The sequence below is a fragment of the Artibeus jamaicensis genome, unplaced genomic scaffold, assembly GCF_021234435.1.
Source record: "Artibeus jamaicensis isolate MK-2021 breed Jamaican fruit bat unplaced genomic scaffold, CSHL_Jam_final scaffold_474, whole genome shotgun sequence".
Taxonomy (NCBI): Eukaryota; Metazoa; Chordata; class Mammalia; order Chiroptera; family Phyllostomidae; genus Artibeus; species Artibeus jamaicensis.
The window spans coordinates 37,548,335-37,575,708 of record NW_026522046.1 but is presented as its reverse complement, the minus strand read 5'-3'; the positions used below and the strand labels follow the sequence as shown (position 1 = coordinate 37,575,708).

General features: G+C 40.2%; 1 protein-coding gene across 1 annotated transcript in view; it reads left to right on the top strand.

Annotated features, from left to right (window-relative positions):
- The window catches only part of CYYR1 (cysteine and tyrosine rich 1), a 95,445-nt gene extending 68,395 nt beyond the window's left edge, over nt 1–27,050 (top strand). The window contains exons 3-4 of the mRNA XM_037155237.2: nt 13,902–14,059; nt 21,022–27,050. Of these exons, the coding sequence (XP_037011132.2) occupies nt 13,902–14,059; nt 21,022–21,155 (292 nt within the window). The 3' untranslated portion in view covers nt 21,156–27,050. The remainder of the gene's footprint in view (nt 1–13,901; nt 14,060–21,021) is intronic.
- The last annotated feature ends 324 nt before the right edge of the window (nt 27,051–27,374 follow it).

The following is a 27,374-nucleotide window of genomic DNA, read 5'->3' as shown; positions in this document are numbered from 1 at the left end:
TCATTAAAATATCCTTATTTTTTGGCACTGTCAATAGTTCTTGTCATCTCTCATGGTGTGCTCTTCATCTTCACTACATTTGCAGACCATCATTGATCCTTACAACCCTTCCGAGAAGTCAATGAGTGGGCATTGCTGATCAGATTTTCACTCCGTCTAACTGCAGGGAATCCTTCTATTAAGAAAACAAAATGAAATTGGGACCCATTTTCTGTACTGATAAAAAAATGAGACCAGAAGATAAAGTGGTGAGCCAAGGGGAATGAGAGAGCCTGTGTGGACAGAGTGGAGATGCTGTTTCCATTCTAACTCTCAATCTTCGGTGTTTTGTAACTCATCTTGTTACAGACTGTCTTGGCAAGGGAAAACACGTGGAGCCTGTATGTGGTGCTTTAGAAAGTTTTATGTTGTTTAACAATCACACCATGACTTGTTCATGTTATGGTTAGCACCAGAGCTTTCTCTTTCGGCCGTGAAAGGGTACAGTGAGGAGAGAGACCGTCATTTGCAACACAGAAAGGGGGTTCTTACCAAGAGTTGTATCTGCTGGCACCTGGATCTCCAACTTCCCAGCCTCCAGAACTGTGAGAAAATAAAGGTCTGTTGTTTAAGTTACCCAGGTCTGTGGCATTTGTTAGGGCAGACCAAGCTGACTAAGACACCGCCCTATATTTGGCTGGGATTATAAATGCCCTAGACCCAGCTCTTGCCCCTTCCCTATCTGCCCTGTCATAGAGTCTTCCTCCTTCCATTTTGATCTGCTTGCTGATGTTTTGTGCTTTCAAACACAGCAGCTTTACACTAATAAACCCCCCTGCTTGTCTGTCCCCCTTATTCCCAGCCTCACTCGTAAGTGCCCTTCAATTCTGTTCTATTGGACTTTGCAGTGTCCCAAATCCACTGTGCTTTCTCCCTCCCCTGGTGTCTTTCTCTTACCTTGTCATATTAGTTTCCTATGGAAGCCACAACAAATTACCAAAAACTGTAGCTTAAAATAATAAAAATTTGTTTTCACGGTCATGGGGGCCAGAAGTCTGAAATCAGGACATTAAGGTGTCAGCAGGGCCAGGCTCCCTCCAGAGCATCCAGGGCAGAATCTTTTCTTGCCTCTTCCAGTTTCTGGTGGTTATTGACATTGCTTAGCTGGCTCAACCCTCTGTCTCTGTAGTCATATTCTTCTGTTTGCCAAATCTTTTTTGTGTGTCTCTTATGAAGGTACTTGTCTTTGGATTTAGGAACAGCCAGGTGTCCCTGCTGGTCTCTTGTTCTCAAGATTCTAAAATTAATGACATCTGCAAAGACCCTTTCCAAATAAGGTAACACTCACAGGTTCTGGGTATTAAACATGGACATATCATTTTGAAGACCACCATTCTTTCCATTAGACTTGCCAATGCCTTTTCTCACCTCTTTTGCAAACTCCTAGTTGGTGGCCCTGTGTCTTCATTCTTGCCTTCTGCAAACTATTTGTTACTCTGCTGATATCCTTCTGGAACATAGCTCTATTCCTGCACCAACCTCTCCACTGTACAGTCACCCCTTTACCATGGTTTTCTTTCTTAAAATTTTTATTGTTGTTCAGTTACACTTGTACCCATTTTCCCCCATTGCTCTCCCCTGCCCCGCTCACCCCTCCCACATTCAGTCCTCCCCCTGTTGTCTCTTAGGCATGTTCCTTGACTGGACCCTGGTTTTTCAAGGCCCTTCATGAGCTCACCCCAGTTTAGCTTTGAAAACTCATCTGGAATCATTAGTCGAACATCTTTCTGCCATCAAAACTATTTACAGTACTTACAGTACTGAACTTTTCTCTCCTAATATTTGCCCCACTCTCTCTCTTTCACTTTCTCATGGCTTGTTTTTTCTTCCTAAACACTTATTTTTTTCTTCCTTGACTAGCCTCTCAAAGCTCATTTTAATTACCGCTTTAACTTTCCTTAATATCTTGTTGTCTGTCTTCCTTCCCTGGTATCATTCAAAGGAGACACCTCCTGGATCACTGTCATGTTTATAGCTTCTAGATGAACATCTGAATCAGTACATCATCCACAGTTGACAAATATATGAAGAGATCTGTTCCTCATTCTTTTTTGAGAATTTATCAAATGTAAAAGATGGAGATCTTGTAAAGGTGAGGTCAAGTTTAGCTGCTTAGAATTTCAAACCAAATAAAATACATAGCACAATATGATCTCACCTTTAACAGGAAACTAAACAACAAAACAAGCAAGCAAGCAAAATATAACCAAAGACACCGAAATACAGAACAGGCTGATAGGGACCAGAGGGGAGAGGGGAGGGAATTTCAGGGGAAAAGGGGAAGGATTCACAGGAACAAGTATAAAGGACACATGGACAAAAACTAACAGGGGTGGGTAGGGGAGGGAGCTGGGGAGCATGGGGATGGGCTGGGATGGGAGTAAAAGACAGAAAACTCTACTGGAAAAATAATTAAATAAAAAACATGTCACAAATGACATATGGGAATTCAATTTGAGATTTAATTGACTGTTTTGTTCAGTGGAGAGCGTAAAAATTGGTATTTACATGTGGGCCTCCTGAAAGAGCCATGTTTTGCTTATCTGTCATTATAGAAAAGAATGTGTGCTTCTTAGGCATTTTCAAACAGAACATTTAACCACCAAAGGCAATTTCTAGTTTTACACTATCACAGTGTTTTTGTCAGAAGCAGTATGTTTGAGTCCTTCTCAGGCTGACCATGTGATATGAGCCACACTACATGGAGTCCATGGCATTTTAATAACTTGAACTTAAAATAGTAAAAGACCAAATTACATTTCTTAGTCCCATGTGATACTAGAACTTCCCTTAGGGACTAATATAACAAGAAACTATCTTCTACAAGCAGATGGGGAAAAGGGTCAGGATTTATAGTGTACACCCAAGAGGCTCTGGGGCCATTTTTCTTTGTAGGCATGCTAGCCGATTTGCTTTTAAAAAATGACCTTTTTTAAAAAGTTAAAGAAAATCTAAATTTTGTTAAATGGTTGATTTTATGTTCTATAATTTGAGTGACAGAAGATTGGCGAAACAGTCTTTGAAGTCACCAACTAGTGAATTGATGATGGATATAATCCCAAACTGTTTACATAAAACAGTTATCGGTGCTGTTCCCTGGAATTTTCATCATTTGGATTTCCTGATGAGGGTACACAGGTAGAAAAGGGCTCATTTGCTAACTAAATCTGAGCAAATGTGTGAATATTTTAGGGACCCGCAAAAATATTAATATATTAATACTGTGGCCCTGTGGCTCAGTTGGTTAGAGCATCATCCCATATACCAAAATGTGGGGGGTTCGATTCCAGTCAGGACATATACCTGGGCAGCTGATTCCATTTTTGGCTGGGACCTGTTTGGGAGGAAACCAGCTGCTGTTTCCCTTTCATACTGATGTCTGTCTGTCTGTCTGTCTCTCTCTCTCTGAAATCAATAAACATATTTTTTAATTTTAAAAAATTATTAAGATGGTTGACTTTGATTCCAAGTAAAGAAGAAAAATAAAATCCCTCGGCACCAGTGCAACTCAGTGTAAATGAATTGAGCATTCTTTAGTGACCTTTCTATATCATCAAAGCCAAGAGATTAGTATGTTATTGTCCAATAAGTACCTTTCATTACTGGCAGACATTTTCGAGTTTGTCATCTCACTGGAGCTCAGCCATTCAAACACTGCTTAGGAGAAATTTGAGTAATAGTTATAAATGACTATAGGAAATTAAGGTATACCTTTCCACTGTAAGTAAGAATGTAATTTACTTACATCTGCTAGAAAATTGATCTTCATCACTGGATGTGGGTTAGGTCAGCAATAGAACAGTGCATTGGATAAATAATGGTTCCGAACCAACCTGGAAATGCTAGGTACCTGAATTAAGTTTTTTCCCCATTTAGAAAGCACTGGTCTGATCTGACTGTTTTCATAGAGCCAAATGTATCTTTTAATGATCTATGAGCAGAAAACATTGCAAGCAGTTGTTTGGTTACTGTGTTTCTGTAACATTTTGTTAGTGTTTTCCTATTTTTGAATATTACCAATCAGAAATATCTGTCTATGTTGGAAATTCATTTTGTACCCCCGTCATTCTTCCCATGTTTTAAATGCATGTGGTAAACTGAAAACATGAAATAAAATGAAGAGTGAAAAGATAATAATAGTAATCTTCATAACAATATTCTGTCTTATCTCTCTAAACAGAAATGTTTTCGCTTAAATTACTACCTCCATTTTGTTGAGAAATTGCTAACAAAATGACCTCTTTGTCCAATTCCACATATAAGATTCCATCTTATGTTTCTTTCCCCTGGGCTCTGTGCTTCACTTGCTGAAAAAAAAATTCAGCCAAAACAGAAGCTCTTATGCAGCTCTAGACCTTTTAGTTACTGCAACTCATTGATTCTCAACTCTGGCTCCATACTAGCACTGCCAAGGTAACTGTAACATTATAATATCTGGATTTCATCCCCTGAGACTTTGATTTAATCATAAATTTTGATTAGGGCCCAGGCATCAGTATTTGTGTGTGTGTGTGATTTAATTTAAATCTGACGTGAAACTGGAGTTGAGGACCACAGCCTTTACTATGAAGCGTAATGGGACTGGCTCTCATATCCTCTACCAAACCAGGTGCACTGTGGGTCCCCATTCGTCTGTAACTCAGGAAGCCTGACAGGCACACTTGATTCTTTAGAATTACACCTGTCTGGGAAGGTAACATTTCCAAGGCCCACCCCTGGACTTCCATTTTGTTTCCTGAGTTGAAACTCTTTTTGTGAAGTCTCATTCTGGAAGCATGACTCTTGCCCTCACAAACTGAAGTTCAGAGAAGTCAAATTACAGAGCTCACTGGTGGTGAAAACTGCATTTAGACTTTGTCATGTTAAACCCATGCCCTGTGCTCTGAATCACAACACACATACCTTAGGATGTAGGCTATCCTGCAGAAACAGATAAACCCTGATATCACAGTGGCTAAGCCCAACACCATATTATTTCTTGATCACCTTACCGAAATGTCTCTCTCTCAAGCTGTGAGTCAGCGAGAGAGACTCCATCTCTTTCCATACCGTAGGCTCACCATCCCAGAATCTTTTGGTTCCAGTACCACACACAGGCTGGAATTATGAAAAGATGTGAGGAAGAAACATCAAGTCCTTACTGACCTTGAGAGGAAGTGGTGCATATTAATATTCTGTTGGGGAGAATTCCTCACACAGCGCACTCACTCCAAGATGCATGAGAAGCTGGGAAATGCCAAAGAGCACCTGCCTCTTCTGCCTCTGCCACAACCCTGTGCCGGCACTCCCCTGCCTTAGGAGAATCTATGCATTAAAGACTGTCACTCCCTAGCTCTCTGTTGCTGGGTTCTCCCAAGTGAATTTGCCTCTCTCTGCCCAACACACATTAATTTGATGAGAAAAATCTTTATAGTGTTTACCCACAGTGTAATTCTCTATTTTGCTTATCTACACTGGCAAGATAATTACTTGAATAACTACAGTTTGCCTTATTTTGCCAGGCTAAACAGCTTATATTAGCTCCCCCCCCAGTAGGAAAATTGTCATTTCCCAGTCCAGTTCTTCTTCATTTCATCTGTCCTAATAGATGGAACATAATGAAGTTTGCCTGTCTTCTGAGAAACACAAAAGAGACTATCCTGGTGTGATGGGCACTCCAACCTGAACCACCCCACTCTGATGGTTCAGACCTGAGCAAAATTCCACCCCCTCCCCCAGGTATCATGGCAGTAAGAGTGAGGAGCACCTTCCCTGGCCTATTGGAATTTCAAAGAATACAGTGAAACCTTCAAGCACTGCTCCTAAAAATGCCCAAAATTGCCTGGCTGGTGTAGCTCAGTGGATTGAGTGCGGGCCTGCGAACCAGACAATGGCAGATCGATTCCCAGTCAGGGCACATGCCTGGGTTGCAGGCCGGTTCCCTGCAGGCCAGTTTCCAGCAGGGGACGCACGAAAGGCAACCATACATTGATGTTTCTCTCCCTCTCTCCTTCCCTTCCCCTCTAAAGATAAATAAATAAATAAATAAATAAATAAATAAATAAATAAATAATAGCACATTAAAAAAAATGCCCAAAATCAATCCAATATTTGAATCATTTATGCTTTAAAAAATTATATTCAATAGCTTCTAAACCAACTACTGTGTCACTCTATAATCATTTTTGCCAAGATCTTCAAGACAAAACTATTTCTTTGAAAGTAGAAATAATTAATTAAGAGCTAGCTAGATGATATTAATAAGTACATGCAATTATAATTACTTAGATAAAATATTTAATGTTACCTCAAGGATTATTACATCTCCACAGACTGGTGATTGTTGCTTTAAACTGATAATGCATGAGATAAAGATTATTGAAAAGCATTATCTCTGTCCACCTCAGAATTGGAGGTGATGCTGGGGGAGAGACTTGTGTGAACAAATGTAGTTTAAATTACAATTAGCCAATATGCATAGAACTTTGTTCTTGTTGGACTGTAATTAATTACCACACAGAAATTTCAAACTCTTCTAATCTTCTTTTGTATCTTCATTAGGCTGAGATTCCCACCTTTGCTTCACTTTCTTTTCTTGACCTGAAATAGCTGTGTTATTAAAGTGGGATTTCTGCTAATTAGTTGTGGTATGAGAAGCTGGAGGGGACCTCAGGCATTCTCTGGGCCGATTAGATTGTAACTGCATAAAGACCTGGACTGGAAAATCAGACTGCATGCAGCAATCTAAGAATAACTCAAAGACTATTGTTTTTAATTTGTGTTTTCCAGGGGCTTAAGGACATGAGTTTCAGAGAAGGACAATTAAAAGTTCATTGATTATACAAATAAAGCAAACCTCCTATTTATGTATGTACATTATGCTAAAAGTTTATGTAATACAATATTAAACAGTACATATGTCTTTTATAAACATTCATTTTGGAAAACATGCTTGGTTGAAATCAGACCAGTAAACAACAAGTGTTAACAAAGTTTATCTTCTGCCCTCTCCATGACACTTCTGGCCTGACACTTCCCTTCTCTCCTACAGAAGGTCAGAGCTTTTCCTCTGCAGAAGCCCCTTCTTTGGGAGACACAGGAGACCCGGTGAACGGAAGCTTACTGCAGTGCCCCACGCTTGAAGGGTACTGCTTGGTAATGGAACAAGCTGCCTTCAGATTCAATGACTTTTAAGTACTGGAAGTGAAAATAGCTTTGGGTGACTGGGGACAGCACAGAGTTATGATCATTCTTTAGGGGTTCAAACTTAATAACCTTAAGGTGCCCCTAACTTTACCTTCCATATTTGACGTTCCTAAACTCCCCCCCCCGCCGCCTTTTCCCCTGCCCTTCTGCCATTGTCAGGTTCAGTCTTTCACCAGTTTTGCCCAGATAATTACAATGGTCTTTCAATGGGGCTGCCTGGGGACAGTCTGATCCCCATCAAATCTACTTTCCACATTAGTTTTAGACTGATCTGTACTTACAGATTATTGATTGTTTTCTGTATACTCCAATAAAATGACCAAGTTCTTTACAGTGTCATTGAAGACCTTCTTGACAAGCCCCCTCAAGCCCCTACTTATCCTTAGCCCCATTTTCTTCGCTATTTCAGCAACTCTCAACTTTTCACAGGCCCTTAAACACAGTGTGATACATGTGCTACCATTCCTATGGCATTTCTATGTTGTTCTTTTGATCTGAAATGTGGTTCTGCCCTAATCCCCTCAAATATCTTTGGTTCATTTCTAGCCTTCCCTAAGATTCTGAAGGGGTTACCACCTCAGGAAGCCAGCTTCTGGCACCCCCCAAATACACACATACAGCCACACCTGCTTTTGCTTCCACACACTCTCACACATGCCTTCTTTCTTATCACAAACACCCAATCTCTGCTCACATACATACTCAGACATGCCTGCACATATGCTAACACATTTGGATTAGGCACTTTGTTCTTATAGAACCTAGTCTATAGGTTTTCCCCCTCAACTCAATGCCATGCATTATAGTTACATGCATACGTGTGTGTGTGTGTTCTGCAGTCTTTGTCTTTCTTGAATCTCCAACATAATATCTAGGCAAGAGAAGACACTAAAAAATGTATAGTGTTACATAATTTATGATTCTTTCCAATCCGAGATTAACCGATTTTTGTTAAAATAAGCTCTGCTAGAACAGATGGCTGCTGGAAATCCTGAGTTTCATGCCTGCGAACTTGTCTGAAGTTATCTTGTTTTGATTTTGTAGCACCATTTATATATTTAGGAGAAGAATGGACAGACCTGAGACTTGGGGTTGTTTGTCTCTGTTTGTCCTTCATTCTTGAAAATTCTAGCTCACATCTATAAACTTGAACTTGGACCTAGAATCCTAATAATACCAACTCTACAAAGTTGCAGTGTGAGTCATGTTTGCCAAACCTCTTGCCTGTGCCCCTGAATAGACAACCTCTGTTTCTATCATATCTTTCCCCTTTGGTTGCATTTTGCAAGTCTGGAAAGAGGCGTATGACCCAAGCTGGGCCAATCACTGTATTCCTGGCCTTGGCCAATGGATTGATCCAGAGGTGGGACCTCAATTCCAGCTGAGCCAACCCCATTCCTTCTCTGGGATTGTCTCTACTGGAATGAGACAATAACACATGGTTGAAATCAGTTTTTCTCTCATGAGTAGTTGTAAGGCACAAACCCCAAGAACTGTTTGGAGCTATGTAAATGCAGCCATCTACAGTGGAACAGAACAATAGTGAGCCTATGATGAGGACATATTGCTTGTGAATGGCTTTAAGAATCACTAGCATCTTTAAATGTTTCAACATCCGAATTATAGGGGTACCAGAAGGGGAAGAGGAAGCCAAACAAGTGGAAAACTTATTTGAACAAATAATGAAGGAGAACTTCCCCAATCTGGCAAAGGAAATAGACTTCCAGAAAATCCAGGAAGCTCAGAGAGTCCCAAAGAAGTTGGACCCAAGAAGAAACATACCAAGGCACATCATCATTACATTAGCCAAGATTAAAATGAAGGAGAGAATCCTGGAAGCAGCAAGAGATAAGGGGACAGTCACCTACAAAGGAGTTCCCACCAGACTGTCAGCTGATTTCTTCAAACAGACCTTACCGGCAAAAAGGGGCTGGAAAAAAGTATTCCAAGTCATGAAATCCAGAGACCTACATCCAAGATTGAACTATCCAGCAAAGCTTTCATTTAGAATGGAAGGGCAGATAAAGTGCTTTTCAGATAAGGTCAAATTCAAGGAGTTCATCATCAACAAGCCCTTATTATATGAAATGTTAAAGGGACTTATCTAAGAAAAAGAAGATAAAAAGGGTGAACAGTGAAAGGACAGCAAACTCACACCTAAAACAAAACAACCACACCTAAAACAAAAGCAATCTAAGAGGACAACTAGATCAGGAGCGGAACCATAGAAATGGAGATCACATGGAGGGTTAGCAACAGGGGAGTGGGAGGAGGAGAAGGGTAGAGAAGGTACAGAAAATAAGTGGCATAGATGGTAGGTAGAAAATAGAGGGGAGGGCAAGAATAGTATGGGGAATGTAGAATCTAAAGAACTAGTGACACATAGACATAAACTAAAGGGGGGAATGAAGCAGGGGAAATGGGACAACTGTAATGGCACAATCAATAAAATATATTTAAAAAAAGAATCACTAAAACGAGCATGAGGCTACTACATTCGATGAGGAAGCCAAACTGTAACGTCTCCATCACCCATATCAGGTGGGCAGAGCCAAGTCTGTGAGGAAGGCCTTCGGAGAAGTGTGATCAAGCAGCAGCATCTGGGTCTTGGAAATCACAAGTTCATGAGAGTTGAGTGCAGATAATAAATGCCAGACCTGATCACATCACTGGCAGGCCAACACAAGAGATCTCTGCAGCAGACGACCATCAATTACAGGCTTGCCTCAGCAGATGATAGGGACCTGCAAAGGTCCAGGAAGAGAATCGCAGTTGCTTGGGTGGGTGGAGTCACTTGTAATGTACAGTCGAGCAGTTGGCAGGAGAGAACATTGGGTCAGACAGCATGTGGGCTGCCTGCCAGTGGTCCATTATGCCACTGTGGTCTGTTAGTGGTTTCAGCAGTTAATTTGGAAAGGTTTACAACTTCCAACATCCACCTCAATCCTCTAGGAATCTTACTAAATTTTTAAATGTCTAAGTCTGAAAGGTATATTGTAGCTGTTCTTCTGTAGCCAGGTCAGTGATGGTGTGAGCCTCCAGATTTATTTGAAACACTCCACGCTGGAGTCAATGGGGGAAAAAAAGCAGGTTACTCTGTGGGCTCTGCATTTTCATAATCAGATTCAATCCTTTAAGTCTTATATGCTCTTAGGACTTAAATCTCAACAAATTGACTTTCAATAGAAAGCCTTATCGTCACTGTCCAAAAACTGCTTTGTGATTTTTTTCACTCAAAATACAATGAAAAGGTATAGAAAGGAAGAGAAGAAAGTCTTGTCTAAAGTAATCATCAGAAGTGAAGGTAATTATCTCAGAGTGAAGTTTCAGCAAAGGTTACTTCCAAAAGGTGAACTGTGCCAAAGCATTAGAAACAAGAGAATTACATCTAGCAGTAATTGGAAAATTTTTACGTTTAAAAGGAAGAGGCAAGGAAGTCTCTGCACAGTGACTGTCCCTGTTTGAATTTAACTTATGGTCAAATGTGTCATATTGTCTTCCTCTTAGCACACTTTTATGAACTGCCCATTGTGCAGTGAGGGGCAACCGCCCATCAGGAAGACACTCCAGACTCTCGCCTCTCATTTACTCCCCACTTCAATCTAGTCACCAGGTACCAGGGCTTCAGTTCCCCAAACGTTTCAGGAATCCTTCCTCTCCTCTTCTCTACTTCCCAGTGAGACTTTTTCCATTAATCTGGCACAGTGAAGAGATGCCATAACATTTGCCAAGCAGACAACAGACTGTGAGCAAGGCAGGCCAGGGCCGTGCAAATAGCTGTGGGGTAGGGATCAGGTCCTCTGAGGCATCTTTGCCAGGACACTAGCTAGAAGACCTTTATTTTAGCCTCTCACAGGTTTGGTTTCCTTGCCTGCAAAAAAAGTCGGTCAGATTCTATCCCACACAAGCTTCCTCTAGGTCAAAAATCTGTATATGCAATAAAGTACTGACAAATTATTACTACTCTCATTAGTTCATCACATTCATACCATTGCTTTTTTTTTAAAGAACAATATGAATGGGATTAATTTCATTGTTCTCTTCTGCTGAGTATGATCAAATTAATTGTTTTTCTTGTTTTGGTCCTTTATGCCTAGAAAAACTTGACCTTCAAATCTCTCTTTGCTTACTATTGCATACCTGGTTCTCAAATCCTTGAAGGTGCCATGCATCATTCAACTGTAGATCCCATTACCCAAAATAGGCCTGGCACATGGAAGATTAACAATGGACACCGCATGTCACAAATGGTGCTATCTAGTGGCAGCCATGTAGAATTGCAGGCATTACCACAAGAGTAAATCAAACACTTCTAGGGCGTGCCTGGAAAACTAAGCTGATTTATGTGTGGGTCAAAATTGTGCTTCCAAATATTGCTATGAAATCAATCACATGCATGTATATAAACTATGAATGACTGCATTTCGACTTTGACAGTATGTTATGGTGTGCTGAGGCTAGATTGGCAGGACATATGACATATAGAACCCATCTGGTATACCGAATGTATCAATAAATATAATTCAGTAATCTTTACTCAGATTTCCATTTTTTACTCTTATTTTATTATATGCATTTGAACTTCATTGAACTCACTTTATGAATCTAATATAAGAATTGTGCTCTTATTCAAAAAAATTGATCAGTAAAAATAAGTACAAACCAACCAAAGGGTACGTTTTGGCTTGAATTTATTCTTAATCAATCATATCATTTACTATTGAACTCTAGTGAAAAAAAAAGTGTTATTGTTCAGGTCAGTCTATCATTTACAGCATCTTTAAGACTATTTTTTATTCTCATTGTATATACCTCCTTGATGTCTAGACAATATAAAGATGTCTTGAAGGTCTCTCACTAAATCATAAAAATGTAGCCACATGAGATGGAAGAAGAATGATCCCAATTTACAAGAGGTTGAATGCAGTCTCATACTTTCTTGGTTCTGCTGTGATTTTTTTGGAACCTTTTCATAGGGAACTCAGAGTATATATATATATTTTCCTTAGAACTGCTATTTCTGCATTAAAGACTTCCCTTTTGTTTTACCTTGTTAATCTTGGCAAAGGAGTTGTATTAGGTGAGGTTAGGTTAAGCTACATATCACACATCACACACACACACTAAACTACCAGAGATTTTAATGAAAAAAATTAAATAGTTTATATTTCTCTGTCATGTAAAGGGAATTCAGAGATAGGTAACTCGGGGTTGATATAGCATCTCCTTATCTATTCAGGATGCACACCCCATGAAATTCAAACCTCCTCCATCCCTGGGCAGGTTGTCCTCATGGTCTGGCAATGAGACTAGAGCTCAGCCATTACGCTAAGGTTTCAGAAAGCAGGGTGAGGAGTGGGTGGGGAAGCTGCAGGGGACAAGCTCATTCTTCCCACCTTTTAAGAAGTTTTCTTGAGTGATGTCACAAAATATTTTACTTACAACTATTTTCTATAAATTTATCACCAAAAAGACAACTTTTAAGAGTATCTAGGAGATAAATAGCATTTATTTCAGGTTGTCAGGTACCTAAATTAACCCTCAAGAGTTTTTTTATGGAAAGAAAATGTAGAAGACAGGTATTGCAGTAGACACATCTCTATCACAGGGACAGAACCAGGGAATCAGGGAAATTTATTATTCCGAGCATAACAGAGAAATTGATTAAAAGCCTCCACAAAGTGGGTATGTTGAGAGAAGTTATTAGAGAGAAGGGCCAGTATGAAAAAAGGAAAAGTAAATATCTTTGGCATACCTGAATGTTACAGCGTGTTTCTCAAGTAATACAGGCTTACTGGGGAAATGGTATAAATTGGTATTTCTACCTCCTATTAGCATTCACACATGCAATTGGAACAATATTTAGTAGCATTTTAACTATTTGAAATTATAATTCTTATTTAATATATACAGAAATACATGCAGCTAGGTACAGATATAGGCACATTCTTGCTCTTTCTCGGTGAACTGCCCTGTTGGTCAAAGCACATTCCTGAATGTCTGCTTAAAGGGAAGTACAAGGGAGAGAAATGTTTCAGAGTCCTCACATGCCTGGCAATGACTCAGTGCTTTACTCACTTGTTGATAGTTTGTGTGGGTATGGAACTCTAACATGAAAGATGTTATTTCTCAGAAATATGAAGGCATTGCTAATTGTCTTCTAGAATCTGGGGTTGCTGTAGAGAAATCACATAGCATGCTAATAACTTTCCTTTGTGTGATATTGGTTTTTATTTTTCTTTATGAAGAGTTCTAATGAGAATAAATGCTACTATTGATGTCATATTTTGACATGAATCAAGTTGTCTTCATTAAACACATATACTTTATAGAAAGTAGATAAATTCTTTGCTATTTACACAGAAGAATGGTTTTTTAAATTATCACTTTAGATAGCCTATCTGGAGAATTATGTTTTGTATAAATACATGAATTTCAAACACCAGAATGTGAATGATAGGTCTCCTGTTCTGGAAGAGGATTCCCTAAAGGTTTACAACTTATTTATTCATTGCAATACACAAGACTTCTTAACCGAATCAGGGAATAAAATTATCCTTAAGAACATTCATAAAGAAACACTTGTCATAGTTATCAAATTGTATATGGAAATCTGAAAAATCCTAATGTTACTTTCCAAGAAATGTACTGTTTTGTTTTGTTTTTTTCTTTCGTAGGGGCACAGCGATTGCTGGCATCGTGTTTGGAATCGTATTTATCATGGGCGTCATTGCTGGAATTGCCATCTGTATCTGCATGTGCATGAAAAACAACCGCGGGCCCCGGGTGGGAGTCATCAGCACCGCGCACATCAACGCCATCGCTTCCTATCCTGGTAAGTAACATCGATTTTGAGAGATACCTCAAGTTCAACATGTCTGGACATGACCATGCTCCCAAGCCCTCCTCCAGTTACAGCTTTTGCCATCTCAGTTGGCGGCATCTTTAGACTTCCAGCTGCTCAGGCTAAAAGTCTTGGGCTCCTTCTTGACTCCTCTCTTTCCTTCAAAGCTACATATAGTCTGTCTGGAAAACTTTTCAGTTCCATCTTCAAAATACGTATGTATATGGATAGTATCTGACTACTCCTCACAGTACCAACCGCTCCTTCCGTGATGGGAGCCCCATCAGCTCTCACCTCCATCCCTGTGACAACATCCTAAGTGCTCCCCCAGAACCTTCCTTGTGCCTCCAGGGTCTGTTCTCAACACAATACCCGGAGTGAAACTTTCATAAGAGCAGTCACATGATGCTCAAATCCTTTAGTGGCTTCTTCTCTCTCGCAGAGGAAGAGTCAGTGCCAGGGGCTCTTCATTTTATCTAAAGTCAAAGACAGACTTTTTACCAGAACCTTCAAAGCAATGTATGATTTGGCTCCTCTTTTCAGTTCTTTGACTTCATTTCCTCCTACTGTCCTTCTTATCACTCTGGCTGCACTCACACTTTCCTGCTGTTCCAGGAACAAACAGGGCCCACACCCACCTTAGGGCTTTGTCTGAAATACGAGTCCCTCACTCAGTTCAACTCTTTGTCCGAAGATCTTCTCTGGAATGAGGCCTGCCCTGATCACCCTATTTAAGATTATAATGTATCCCTCCCCACAGCACCCAATCCTCCTTACTCTGCTACACGTTTCCCCCCAGTGTTTTTAATCTTCTAATACATCACATAATTTATCTACTTGTTACATTTATTGCTTATTGGTTTTTTTTCGTCCTTCTAGAATATTAGCTCCATGAGGCAGGGATCTTTTTTGTTCCTTTTGTTTGCTACTAAATCTCAAGCACATGTGACCGGGACCAACGCCTAACAGGCACTCAGGAGACATGGCTGAAAGAATGAACAGAACTCATGACAAGACCTGATTTAGATATCAGTACCTAGGGAATTTACCCTCAACTCCATTCTGGAGTGTGTGTAGCTTTTACTCAGTGCAAAAGCAATTCACAATTTTGAATCTCCCCAACTGACTGAGAATATTGCTGAGATTCATGTAATAATGTTAGGGTATAAGGGAAAAAATGGGGGTATTATTTTTTATTCTTCACAACTCCTCGTTTTTACCTGGCCAACCTGTAACACGAAAGAAGAGAGACAGACATTAATTGGAGAGAAGGCAAAGAGAAGTGCTCTGGAGATAACATTTCTCATACACTTTTGCTTGGCCAAGAATAGTTAAAATTAATTTTTAAACCATTTTCAAATAGTATTTATAAAATTATAATAGAAGATATAAAATATTTTCATGTGAAGTTCTGTGGGGCTTTTTGGGGTTTGCAGTGTCTATTTCATGCATGGAAACATGTTTTCAAAACTTCACACTGGTGCCTTACTACTGGCAGATCACAGAGGCAGGCTGCATGTTTAGTAAACACAGGGTTCTGGGAACTGAATAATGCAAGAAACACAATGAACCTTAGGGTAGGAACATTTTCACTACAAAAACACGAGGTCTTCAAAACATTATGTACTTGATTACTTCTCATTTCCTTCTCAATGACGCTAATTAAGCTTGTGCTTAAAGGATGAGGAAGCAACTCAGAGTAGAATTGAATGTTTTTTGAAACCTCTCATGTGTGGAAATATAAAATGTTTGTACTCACATTTTGTTAATGAACCCTGTGATGATAGAGATAACAACCCACGTTATCTTTATTGTTGTTGAGTCCAAGTTGTATAGTCCCCCAGCCTGGAGGCCACAGAAGTGGGTAGTAGATAATCCAGCCCGTGTTGTATCAGCCCTTGTTGCAAGTGTTGGGAGGGAGCCCTGCAGTGAAAGTGATCGCTCTTCTCTGGGGGGCAGAGGCGGGGGTGACCAAGAAAAGGTCATCTGCCACACCTGAGCCTCTGTTGGACAGTGACCTTCTAAGATAGTTTTTTTATTCCTGCCATTTTGGGTAGAATAAATGGTGTCCTGTTTCATTACAATTATTTTTAAAACCACCTGTGTGAAATTAAGAATTATTTGTCAAATCTTACATTTCCACTACTTTCCAGAATTCCATTGTAAATGAAGGAGAGTGGTCATAGTAACGCCTTTCTAAAAAATGAGTTTGGATTATACACACCTGAAAGAAGGTAATACAGAAAAAACAGTAATAAAAGGCTTTGAAAAGATATAAAAATCAAATGCCAATAAAATGAAAACAAGAGATTTTAATGCTCTCAAGAAAATTAAGATTTGAAGTGCATTATTTAGTTCCCTGTTGATCGATTGATGATGATAATGATGATAGATAGATAGATAGATAGATAGATGAACAGATGCGAACAATAGAGAAGGAGGGAGAGTCTCTTGCTACCAGCAAAATGCCAAAGGATACATGTAAAAAGGAGTTGTAGAGTGGGAAAATTCAATATTTTTAAAGTATCATAAGAAAGGTTGAGGAAAAGGATCATCAACTAATGGTAAATCTGGGGGAAAGGTTGCTGAGCATCAGAATATGTGCACACCCTTGAAGCACCTATTCCCAGATTCTTGTTGATTATAAAAGTGGAGAAAGCAGACACCGTCTCAACCAGGAAATAAAACCTAATACCACCAAGGAAAGACAAATGGACGTCTCCCATCTTTGGCTGCAACTCTGAAGGTGACAGAGCTTCCCCTGTGTGGTATTCTGGAAGTTCAGAGCCTGAATCTTAGCATGAAAAGTCATCTGACAAACCCAAGTTGAGGAACATTCTATAAAATAACTGGTGTGCAGTATTTAAAATCTCTTGGAATTATTTCATGGAGAAATCAACACTTCATTTCATTATTGAATTAACAAATGAGGGCAACCTTATTTGAATATGTACTGAACACGGGAAGACTTCCATGTACTCATCCTCCTTGGATGGTGATAAGGTGCCTTCTAATTGTGCCGATTTTCTCAGTGAAAAAGGAAGCAAGTCTTATCCTGAAAGTAGGTTACAGAGGTGCTCGTAGTTAAGCAGGAAGAATAAAACAGTAATCTCAGAGAATGGAGGGGTGCTGGAATGCCCAAAGAAATGCTCAATTCACAAGCACAGCCAATAGCCTCCACACTTAAGAATATGGTCATTCATTTAAAGTGAAATCAATTAGCATAATTGTGCATTTTTATCCTCTTACATTAAGCTCCTAGATACAGAGCCAGGGTAGTTAAAGTAGTACATTTAATTAGGATTGGAGTCTCGTCAGGCTATGGGGAAAGTGATAGAAAGTTAACAATAGATGCATAGAAATAATTTATCTGTTGGATCATAAATCTAAGCTGAATAAAAATATGAATAAAAAAGTAAAAGTGACATCAGCTTAAATTATTATTTTTAAATGCCATTAATAAATTGAAAATCCAGGTGAGGTTCAAGATATTTTAGAATAGGGTGGTAGTCAGATTTACAGAATGGTAGCATTATTGGTTACACCAAGGTCAGAAAATTGTTTTTGAATGCAAAAAAGTCAAAGGGGCCCTGGCTGGTGTGGCTCAATGGATTGAGTGCTGGTCTGCAAACTGAAGAGTTGCAGGTTTGATTCCCGGTCAGGGCACATGCCTGGGTTGCAGGCCAAGTCCCCACTGGAGGGTACACAAGAGGCAACCACACACTGATGTTTCTCTCCACCTCTTTCTCCCTCCTTTCCCCCCTCTCTAAAAATAAATAAATAAATAAATAAATCTTTAAAAAATATATATGACAATATATTTTAAAAAGTCAAAGGGACTGAGAAGCAGGATTACATGTGTTTCAGAAGTAATTAAAGAAGACAATTACAATTTAGGTGTTACAAACCAACACCATGAAGTAGACAGTCTTCATGAGGTGAACTACAAAATGGGCAGAAGGCAGGAAGCTTTTATAAGATAAAAAATAAACACAAGGAAGACAAAAATAGCAGGTGGTGGCCAGTCAGTTGATTCCCGGAATTTTGTTCTAAAGAACTAATTTAAAAGAAGTCTTTGTGTAGAAAGATATCTGTCACTCCGTTTTTTATAATAATAAAAAGCTGTTAATATAAAAACAACTAAATGGTCATTTGAATAACATGTAGCTATTGATAATAATGTTTATGAGGAATATTCAGCACAATGAGAGAGGTTATATTATAATTCAAAGTTAAAAGCGTATACCTTTTTATATGACTACAAGGATATAAAAAACACCAATGACCAGAAGAGAATGTATAAAGATAAAATTTGTTAAATTGTGGTGAGAACATTGTGGATCATTTTTCTGTTTCCCACTTTTCTAAAATAATGGTGAATAGTTTTAATAACACCACGCATCTTCCCTTTACATTTGCTTTAGAACTGTTGGCCTGAGTGGTTGAAAAACATTAAATTTCTTCCATGAGTTTCATAGCATCCTTAAACCTTCTAATATTGTAGACCACTATAATGATATTAAGGATAAACAGCATGTTCCCTCTACTGAAATCAGAAAATTGTAATATTGGGAAGGAAAGAATTTCTAAGACACCGTATCTCCATCTGTAACCATATGTCTTTTAAAGATGACTTGACCTTTAAGGAAGAACAAATCTTAGAGTTAATCCGGAGTGCTAAAAATTGATAGCATGAAAAGTTTACTTCCTAGTGAAACCTTATTATCTGCAAGAAAGAAAGATAGCATAGCCCACAGTTATACAAGTATTATTTCAAAATGCCTTCTAGGAGCTGCTACCCTGAAAGATGTACCATGCTTGTTTCGTGATGGATATGGTCTTCACAATATCGCTCTTCAGCATTGTATTATCACATTGTCAAAATCCAAAGGCGTACGACAGAAAGACTGCTGTTTCATATGTTACATTTTCATGTTCAACATGCAGCTGTACAAACCATGGGGAATCTCACAGAAATGTCCTCCAGCCATTTTTATGCAGATGGCAGAACATAAACGCTTTGTTACCGAGGCATGACCACGCACTGCGGCTTCGTGACAGAGAACAATGCAGTCAGTCTGTAGAATCATGCGCTGTGTGCCTCTCACGTGGGAGGCAGGGAAAGGCTTCAACATAAAAACAACTTAAAGCCACATGCTTAAAAGAAACAGTTCAGTGGGTATCCAGCTGTAATTTCCTACTTTTCCTGGAGGCTGCGTTTCTTGGCTTGGAGGAAGTTTATTATAAATCTGTTTGTCTCAGTCCTCCGAGACATAATGAAGCAAAGGAGTGGGTGTACTGCAGAGGGAATGGGTGTTTAGATTCCACAGGAGTAATTCCATTTTGTTGTAGAAAACAAAGCTCAGACTAGCCCAGCCTCCACAGGTCCACTGCAGCCACGGAGAAGCTGTACACATCATTGCTGTGTTCTCTATAGAGCTCTGTCCTCTGTCAGGAGCCCACAGCCTGCTCAGACCACCAGAGATTTGCAAAGCCTTTGCTGACCTGAGAATCCCATGGAGGACATCCCACCTAATTCTGCATCTCCATCTTCCTCTTTCCTTGAGTGACTCAATTCTGCTCCCTCACATCCCTGAGTCTAGGCAGAGCAGTAAATGGTTCAAATCATTAAACTCCTGGAAAAGTTAGACAACTTAAGGGGACCCAGAAGAAACATGGTTTGTGTTTGCAAATGGGATGAAGCCCAGTGTTTGTGTGTGCATATCAACAGAACGTTATCATAATCTTAGTGGTAAAAGTACATTTTAGAAGACATCTTAGAAATAAGAATGTTTAAATGTCACATGTTCTTTCTTCCCATTCTAATGTTAAGGGCCTGGCCTTTTGGGGTTTTTTGTTTGGGCAATTTTATGACACCAGTCTTGTGATTTAGTCTTCATTCACAGTAGCAATTACACACATTATTTCCAAGTAGAGTCATGATCTTGATGTTGATTCAAGTACTGGCAAGTCATCAGAGGGCTTGCTGAGCCTCTGCTCAGAGGTTGCAGAATGACGGGGTTCTTGAAGACCGGGTGTGCTCAAGGGGTACCTGTCTTCCCACCCTAGAGATGGGATTGAGATCATTACATAAAAAACATCCATATGTAGTCATAATAAAGTGCATTAAAGTCATTTAAGAACACACCGCATATATTACAGTTAAGACAGTTAAGACAAATTTTCTAATAAAATTTACAAAACTAAATTTGTCAACCTTATTCACAAATATGCTTGTCCCTCTCCTCTTTTTATTTCTAATTCCTATTCTTGTAATGGCTCCATGACCATTCAGTTATGGGAGCCCAGTACTGGGTGTCCAGTACATTAACACTTCCTTCCACTCTCCACACCTTCCTCCCCCTACCCAGTCATAACCTAAGGGCTCTCGTGGTTCCCACCTGGTTGCCCCACTGCTGTGCGCCCCTTATAATTCCTCACACAACTCTTATATTCTCTCACCTTTTCTGTGGTCTACCTCAATCACCCCAAATTCACCCCATATTCACCAGCGTATTCAAAAATTTTCTGATAGTTGTACATCACACAGTGCTTATGTGATTTTCAAAGCCCACCCTGATGATAGTACAATCAGATTCCTCAATGTTTTTCCCGTTTCTCTCCTCCATATACTTTTTTCTTTGAACAAAAATGCTCTCCTCTGTCTGTTATTTTGCTCAAACTTGAATTACCCCCAGACTCTTCTCTCTCTGGCCATCAACACCATATTTCCAAAACACACCCTCAGCCACCAACCCTAAATACTTTGGCCAGTGGCAACACCTTTTATAGTCTTCTCCCTGGTACGTATGTGTGCCCCTCAGCCTGATAAAACTCGAGTTTTGCAGGCAAAAATTATGTCCCCACCCAAAGCACCCAATGTAGAAGCATCGACATGGAAGGCACTCAGGTATCTGCTGCCTGCCTGATGCCCGTCCCCTTTTCTTTTTCAGCGCCACCGCCCCCCTATAGTTGCGACCATGAGATGGAATTCCGTGCGGAACTGCCTCCTCCCTACTCCCCGACCCCACCAGCTTCAGCACAGAGGTCTCCACCCCCTCCTTATCCTGGACACGCAAGAAAATAATCCTTCTCCTCCCAGAACAAAATATGTGCCAGCCGCAGATCTTGCCCAGAATAGAAAGCCTCTGCTCGGAAACAGACAGGAACGCATTGCTGAAAGGAGTCGTCTTCTGGGTCAAACAGTGTGTCAACTGGAATGTCCAGGCTAAGAGATGCAGAGTTTTTAACCCTTCTCAGAGCTGAACCCACCTGGAGTATTATGTTTGGTTCACCGGAACCACATTTAAAGAGACCTACTAATTGATGTCAGCACATTCAGAGGAGAGTAATGACGGCAGATAAAATATCTGAAAATATTTTTGCAGTACTGATTCTGGAAAAGAGAAGATTTGTGTGATACAGGAAAAGAGCCTGGACTGCCCAAATAAACCATGTATTCTGTATTCCATGTAGCTTCAAGAGTCAGAACTAGAATTGTTTATTCTTTCTTTCATCGATAAATGCTGATCCAAGTACATGAGAACCTACTTTGTGCCTTATACCATCGGAAGCACTGGATGGAAGTTATGGGAACTTTAGTTTCAGTATGAGAAAGAGCAATTGGAGCTCTGGAGAAGCTCCCTGTTACCAATACTTCAGACAGAACCGGGCTGACTACATGTTAGAGACACGCTGTAGAAGGGACAGCTAAATCAAATGCTCGAAGGATCCAGTGGACCTCAGAAGTTCTGCTCGTGTTTTATGTAGATATGGGGTAAATTTTTATGCCTTCAAAGATGAAAACTTCTACAATAGTTCAATCTCATCCATTTACTTTGAAAACTAAAACAGAATCAAAGGGATTCAAAGTTGCTCAAAGCCAAGAACTCCTCAATGGTAGTGACTGCCATCAAAAAGCCATCTGACTTGACTCAGTGTATGATGCCAAAGATTTTTCCAACAGTGAAAAAAGTATCAAGTTCCACAAGCAACAAACTCTTCACTTCAAATTAAAATATTAGATGCCAAATAATTCCATTTCTTCTATAAGAAGTAAAATCTAAGAACTTGATCATGAAAATATACAAATTTACAAAAAGAAGAGGAAAAAATGAAGTTTGGATTCTGTTCTGTGGAATTCCATTCATTGGTAGTTTAGAAAAGAATCTGTGTCTCTTTCATATATTTTGATAATCTAGTCCCTTGAAAAAGTTACACATTTATGGAAAGGTTAGGATAGCAACATTAAATTGTGCCTTTTGCCAAAATCCAAATGTTATGAAGTGCCTATCTTTATGTGTAAAAGTTGTTAATAAATAAATCTAACATGTTAAGTGACCTTAACATTCATATTGGATCTTTCATGTACTTAAAATTTGCACTGAGGAAATATTGGGAAGAGATGAGTCATTTTTTGTATCACTTTGCAAGTAAATCTAAAATGTTTGTGCCAACACCGTCATCATAATTCAGTGAAATCCCCAAACAATAATGTGAATTTTGCTGAATAAAACAAAAAAATATCCTAAGGTATAAACTATAGTTCCGTTCTTATAGCTAGGAAATTTAGTAGCTAATACAAGTAGCATATTTTACTTACAAATACACTAATCTGATGGAAATACAATTTGACTGCCAGTGAGATCTAAAAGCTAGATTTGTTCTGAGTGACTTGCTTGGTTTCCAGATACTGATCATTTTCTTTACTTATGAAGATGCAGTACATTCAAGAGTTCCAGCCTATTCTAGTGACTGTGATTTTAGCACAAATGTAACAGTACATAGGCTTTAATTTATCTTTCTTATGCAAGTGTGATTAGACCAATCCACACTGCAACTGTGCAGCTCAAAGTGCCAGGGTCCCTGTGACTTTCAGAATTTTGGTTGTAATGTGCCACATATTTCTTAAGAAAAACAGAGAGGAAAAGACCCATGGAAATTGAATTCTCATCATCTTCACCATCGATAAACATTTATCACATACCTCTTATGTTCTGCAAACATTACCCACAGAGGAGCCATTTCAGTTCATACCATCTCTCTTCTTTGGGCTGTTTTAAGGTCTCCTGGAAGATATATCACAAATCCATAGACCAACAATAGATGACCACTTTTATTATTTGTATTTAGTATCACAATAGCATAAATGTGCACATTGCCAGTACACATTTTTGGAGTTCACTAATTATTTTCATAGATGCTACATCTTGGGGAGAAATAGTATATGATGTGAAATCTTTAATCTATGGTTATTTAAAAGCCAATGTATTTGCTGAGGCCAGAATGTTTACAATAAGCAATAAAAGGAAAGAACCCATTTTAGCAAGGACTATTATTTTAATCGTCTTGTGTCCATTTTATTTCCCCCCCTTCCTGCTGACTCAGCCTCATTCTTCTGCACAGGAAAGCGGAACTGGACTCAGATCACCTTTATTTTGAATCCTGTCTCCTGCCTGTATGATGTGAGACAGGCCACTTCATCTCTCTAAAATTCAACTTTCTCCTCTGGAAAATGTGAATCACATAATGGGCTTCATCGGGTTTTGTGAAAACTGGGTGGATAGTGCAAAATGCTAAGTATGGTCTTGGCACATACAAAATGTTCTATAAATATGAGTCAGGAAATAAATTCACAAAAGAATAACATAAGGATGACAGCCTCTGGATCTGTGCTAGCCAACACATTAGCCACCAGCTACATATGGTTATTTAAATGTAAATGAATTAAAATTAAACTAAATGACACATTCAGTTCCTCAGTCTCAGTGGCCGCATTTCAAATGCTCCACAGAAGCCTCATGTCACTGGTGGCTACTTCACTGGACAGTGCTGCCCTAAAAACACTCTCTAGGCAACACGCAGTGAGGTAGCAGGGAGGAGCTGAAGAACAAGCCTCTCCCGTCATCTTGTCCAGGAGTGGACTTTGTCTGTCACAAATACCTGTGTCTGTCACAAACACCTGTGAAGAGGCCACTGCTCTGGAAGCAAGCCTGTGGCCCTAGGAGCAGTGAGAAGCCCACTCTGGGCTAGGGGTGGGAAAGCTATTAACAAAAGCTAATGAGCTAAAGGCCTGAATCTAGATGAGAGACCCTGGACCTGGCCCTGGAGCTGGTGAGACAGAACCACAGCCTATCTTCAGTGTCCAATCAGTCCTGCAGCTGCCCTGCTCAGCTCCGGACGCCATGACAGGAGTGCCCAGGGCCACCCGTGTCTCCCTAAAGTGTGGGGCAGTGGTGCATTCTTCTATTATCTCATAATCTCGTTGCCACCATCAGATGAAAGCTCCACTCTCTGCTCATCCACCCTACTCCTGACGTGGTTAGCCAGACCCATTTGGCCAGTTGGGGCTGTAATCCAACCCACATCACACTGTTGTGAGCCCAGCAAATGGTGGAGCTCTCGGTGCTGTTTTATTTTTAACTTAACAAAAACAACCTAATGCCAGAATGGCAGAGTCATGTGATCATCCCACTAATCACCAGAGAGGCTAAGGACTACCAGAATCTTAAGCAGAACGTGGTAGAAATTTGCACTTTTAATTTTTTGCATCTCAGGCCAAGCTGCAAGCCATATAACTGAACTGTTCAGTGCTCTGCTGGCCCAACCCCACTGTGCGATATTGTTCAGTGCAAACTGTGGCTGGGCTTCCGGAAAGGAAAAGTGACAGAACTAGCATCAGAAAGGTCTCACAGGCGGTCCTCACTGCCACCCTAGTCCCAACCCTGCCCTCGCCTCTTACGACTCACTAAATGCAGAGGAAAGAAGCAAGACTTCTAAATAGGAGGGACGTTGGTTTCTCTCTTATTTCTGTCACCTTCTCACTATGCATTTGGAGCCAACTAATTGCACTTGTGTAATCTCAGTCTATCCAAAATACGTGAACCTGGCCAGGTTGTCCCAATGACTGGACACAGTATGTGTAAGAACACTTGTCATAAAAATTCTCTCTGGGTTGGTGACTCTGACAGACAGAAATGTATGTACTATTTCCTTTCCAAACTTTGTGCCCCATTCCCAAGCCCTACCCTTTCTTTATTTAAGCAGCTGTAATAGCTATCCATTGCTGTGTAACAAATTACCTGAAAACTTAGTGGCTAGAGACAATGACATTTGTTGTCTCATTATTTTTATAGAAACTAGCATCTACGTTTGGCTTAGCTGAGTCCTCCGGCTCTGGGACTTTCATAGGCTGCAGTCATGTCAGTGTGCCGCTGAGACAAAATCTGCTCTCAAGCTCACTCACGTGCATGGTCATTGATGGTATTCTGTTCTTTGCAGGTTTTAGACCAAGGGCCTCATTTATTCCCTGGCTCCTGACCAAAGACCACCCTCAGTTTCTTACTTTATGGACCTCTCTGTAGGGCAACTTCAAATATGTCAGCTTGCTTCCCAAGAGCAAGCAAGCAAACAGAGCATAGAGTGAGAGAGTGCTTCAGCAAAATCTAAGGCTAGCAAGAGGGGAGGCACTTCTGCTATGTTCTATTCCTTCGAATCAGGTCACTAGGTCCAATTTTCACAGAATAGGTGGGGGTTACCCCAGTGCTCAAGTACCAGAAGGGGAGAGTGTTAAGAACCATCTTAGCAGCCCTGGCTGGCGTAGCTCAGTGGATTGAGCGCGGGCCTGCGAACCAGAGTGTCGAGGTTCGATTCCCAGTCAGGGCACATGCCTGGGTTGCAGGCCAGTTCCCAGCAGGGGACTCACAAGAGGCAACCACACATTGATGTTTCTCTCCCACTCTTTCTCCTTCCCTTCCCCTCTCTCGAAAAATAAATAAAATATTTTTTAAAAAAAGAAAGTTTAAAAAAAAAAAGAACCATCTTAGCAGTTGGCCTACTATCACAGGAAAACTTCCTCTCATTCTCCTGACGTCCATCATTGGAGTTGAGGCAGTCTCCCCTCTAATAGGGGTGTACCAACTGAACAGCTGAGAGAATCCAAGGACCAGGCTGGGCTGTGATCAAATTGCTTCTGGTGCACTGACGAGTAGCATGGAGCCAGCAGCTTTCACTGGGCCGTGCTGGCTGAGCCTCATTCCTAAGAAACACTAAGATGACACAGAGCCTTTGTGTTGCTCATGAACTTTATTTCTGAGCTGCCCTAAAGCATTTTGGCAGAGAACAGAGTATACCACACACCTTATAAGCAAGTTTTAACATAGTCCTGGTTCATTCCAAGATATTTAATCTTCAAGAAAAGAATTTCAAAACAAGTTTCCAGAGGAGTGTTCAGTGGATCAAGTTGCTACCTCACCTCACCCAGAATACCTTCACTAAAAAGGGAAAACGGATCCAAGGCTGTGTTTGGAACTGCAGAAACACGCTGGGAATGTTTGCCTTCTCTGGGTACATTAAGCATAATTGGTCTTTAAAACGTTGTTCAGAGCCAGACTCCTTGATTCCTATTTCTCTGCTCCATTCCCCTTCTCTAACCCAGTCAGGAAGGCATCTTGAGTGAGTTCCTCCTGCCATTGCGTGGTGCAAAGAGGAGGCAGGGGAATTGTTTTCTGATCACATCTGGCCGTGGGCGATAAGTGAATAAGGGTTCTCATACTGTTTCCATCACCTGAAAGATGGATCACTTAAATTTTTTCTTATGAAAATCCAAAGAAAACCAAGTGATCTGATTTTCCCATTTTTGTATCTTATTGTAAGTTAGTGTCTTCATTACTGCACATCTTGCATATTATCTTCTTCTTGGTCTGGGAACACCTTGGAAGCCGTTCGGTCGTTGGATTCCTTCTGCTTGGCCTGTGCAAATACATCTGGAGGCACCGCCACCTGCGCACACAAGGCAAACCTCTTGATCTGCTGGCCTGGGATAGGCCTCTTGCTTCTTCTGTAGCCTAAGGGCTTAGACTCTGAGGAGAGGTCTGACTGTTTTTTCAGGTCAGAATCTGCTGATTCTGGGGAGACGGGAGGTATAAGAGGACTAAATAGTAATGAAAAAATACAATAAAGATGAAATTCTAAAAACATTGAATTGATTCCACCTCTGTCCTTTTTTGCACTTATTTTCCCTCCCCTCATCCGCACCTTGTCACATGTGTGCTCAACGTCTGTCTCCCCCATGAGACCACAAGTTTCTTGAGAACTACAACTGTCTCTTGGACGCTTGTTATCCCCAGTGGGGAGCTAAATGGTGTGTGGAATACAAAGTAAGTGATTGAATATATTAAGTCAGCAAATAATATTTGACACTAAAGAATGTTAAAAATAACTTTAAGAATTAAAGACAGTTTATAGTGAGCAACATATTCTAAGTGTGGTCCATAATCCAAGCTATGGGTTAGAGAACTGGGCAAAA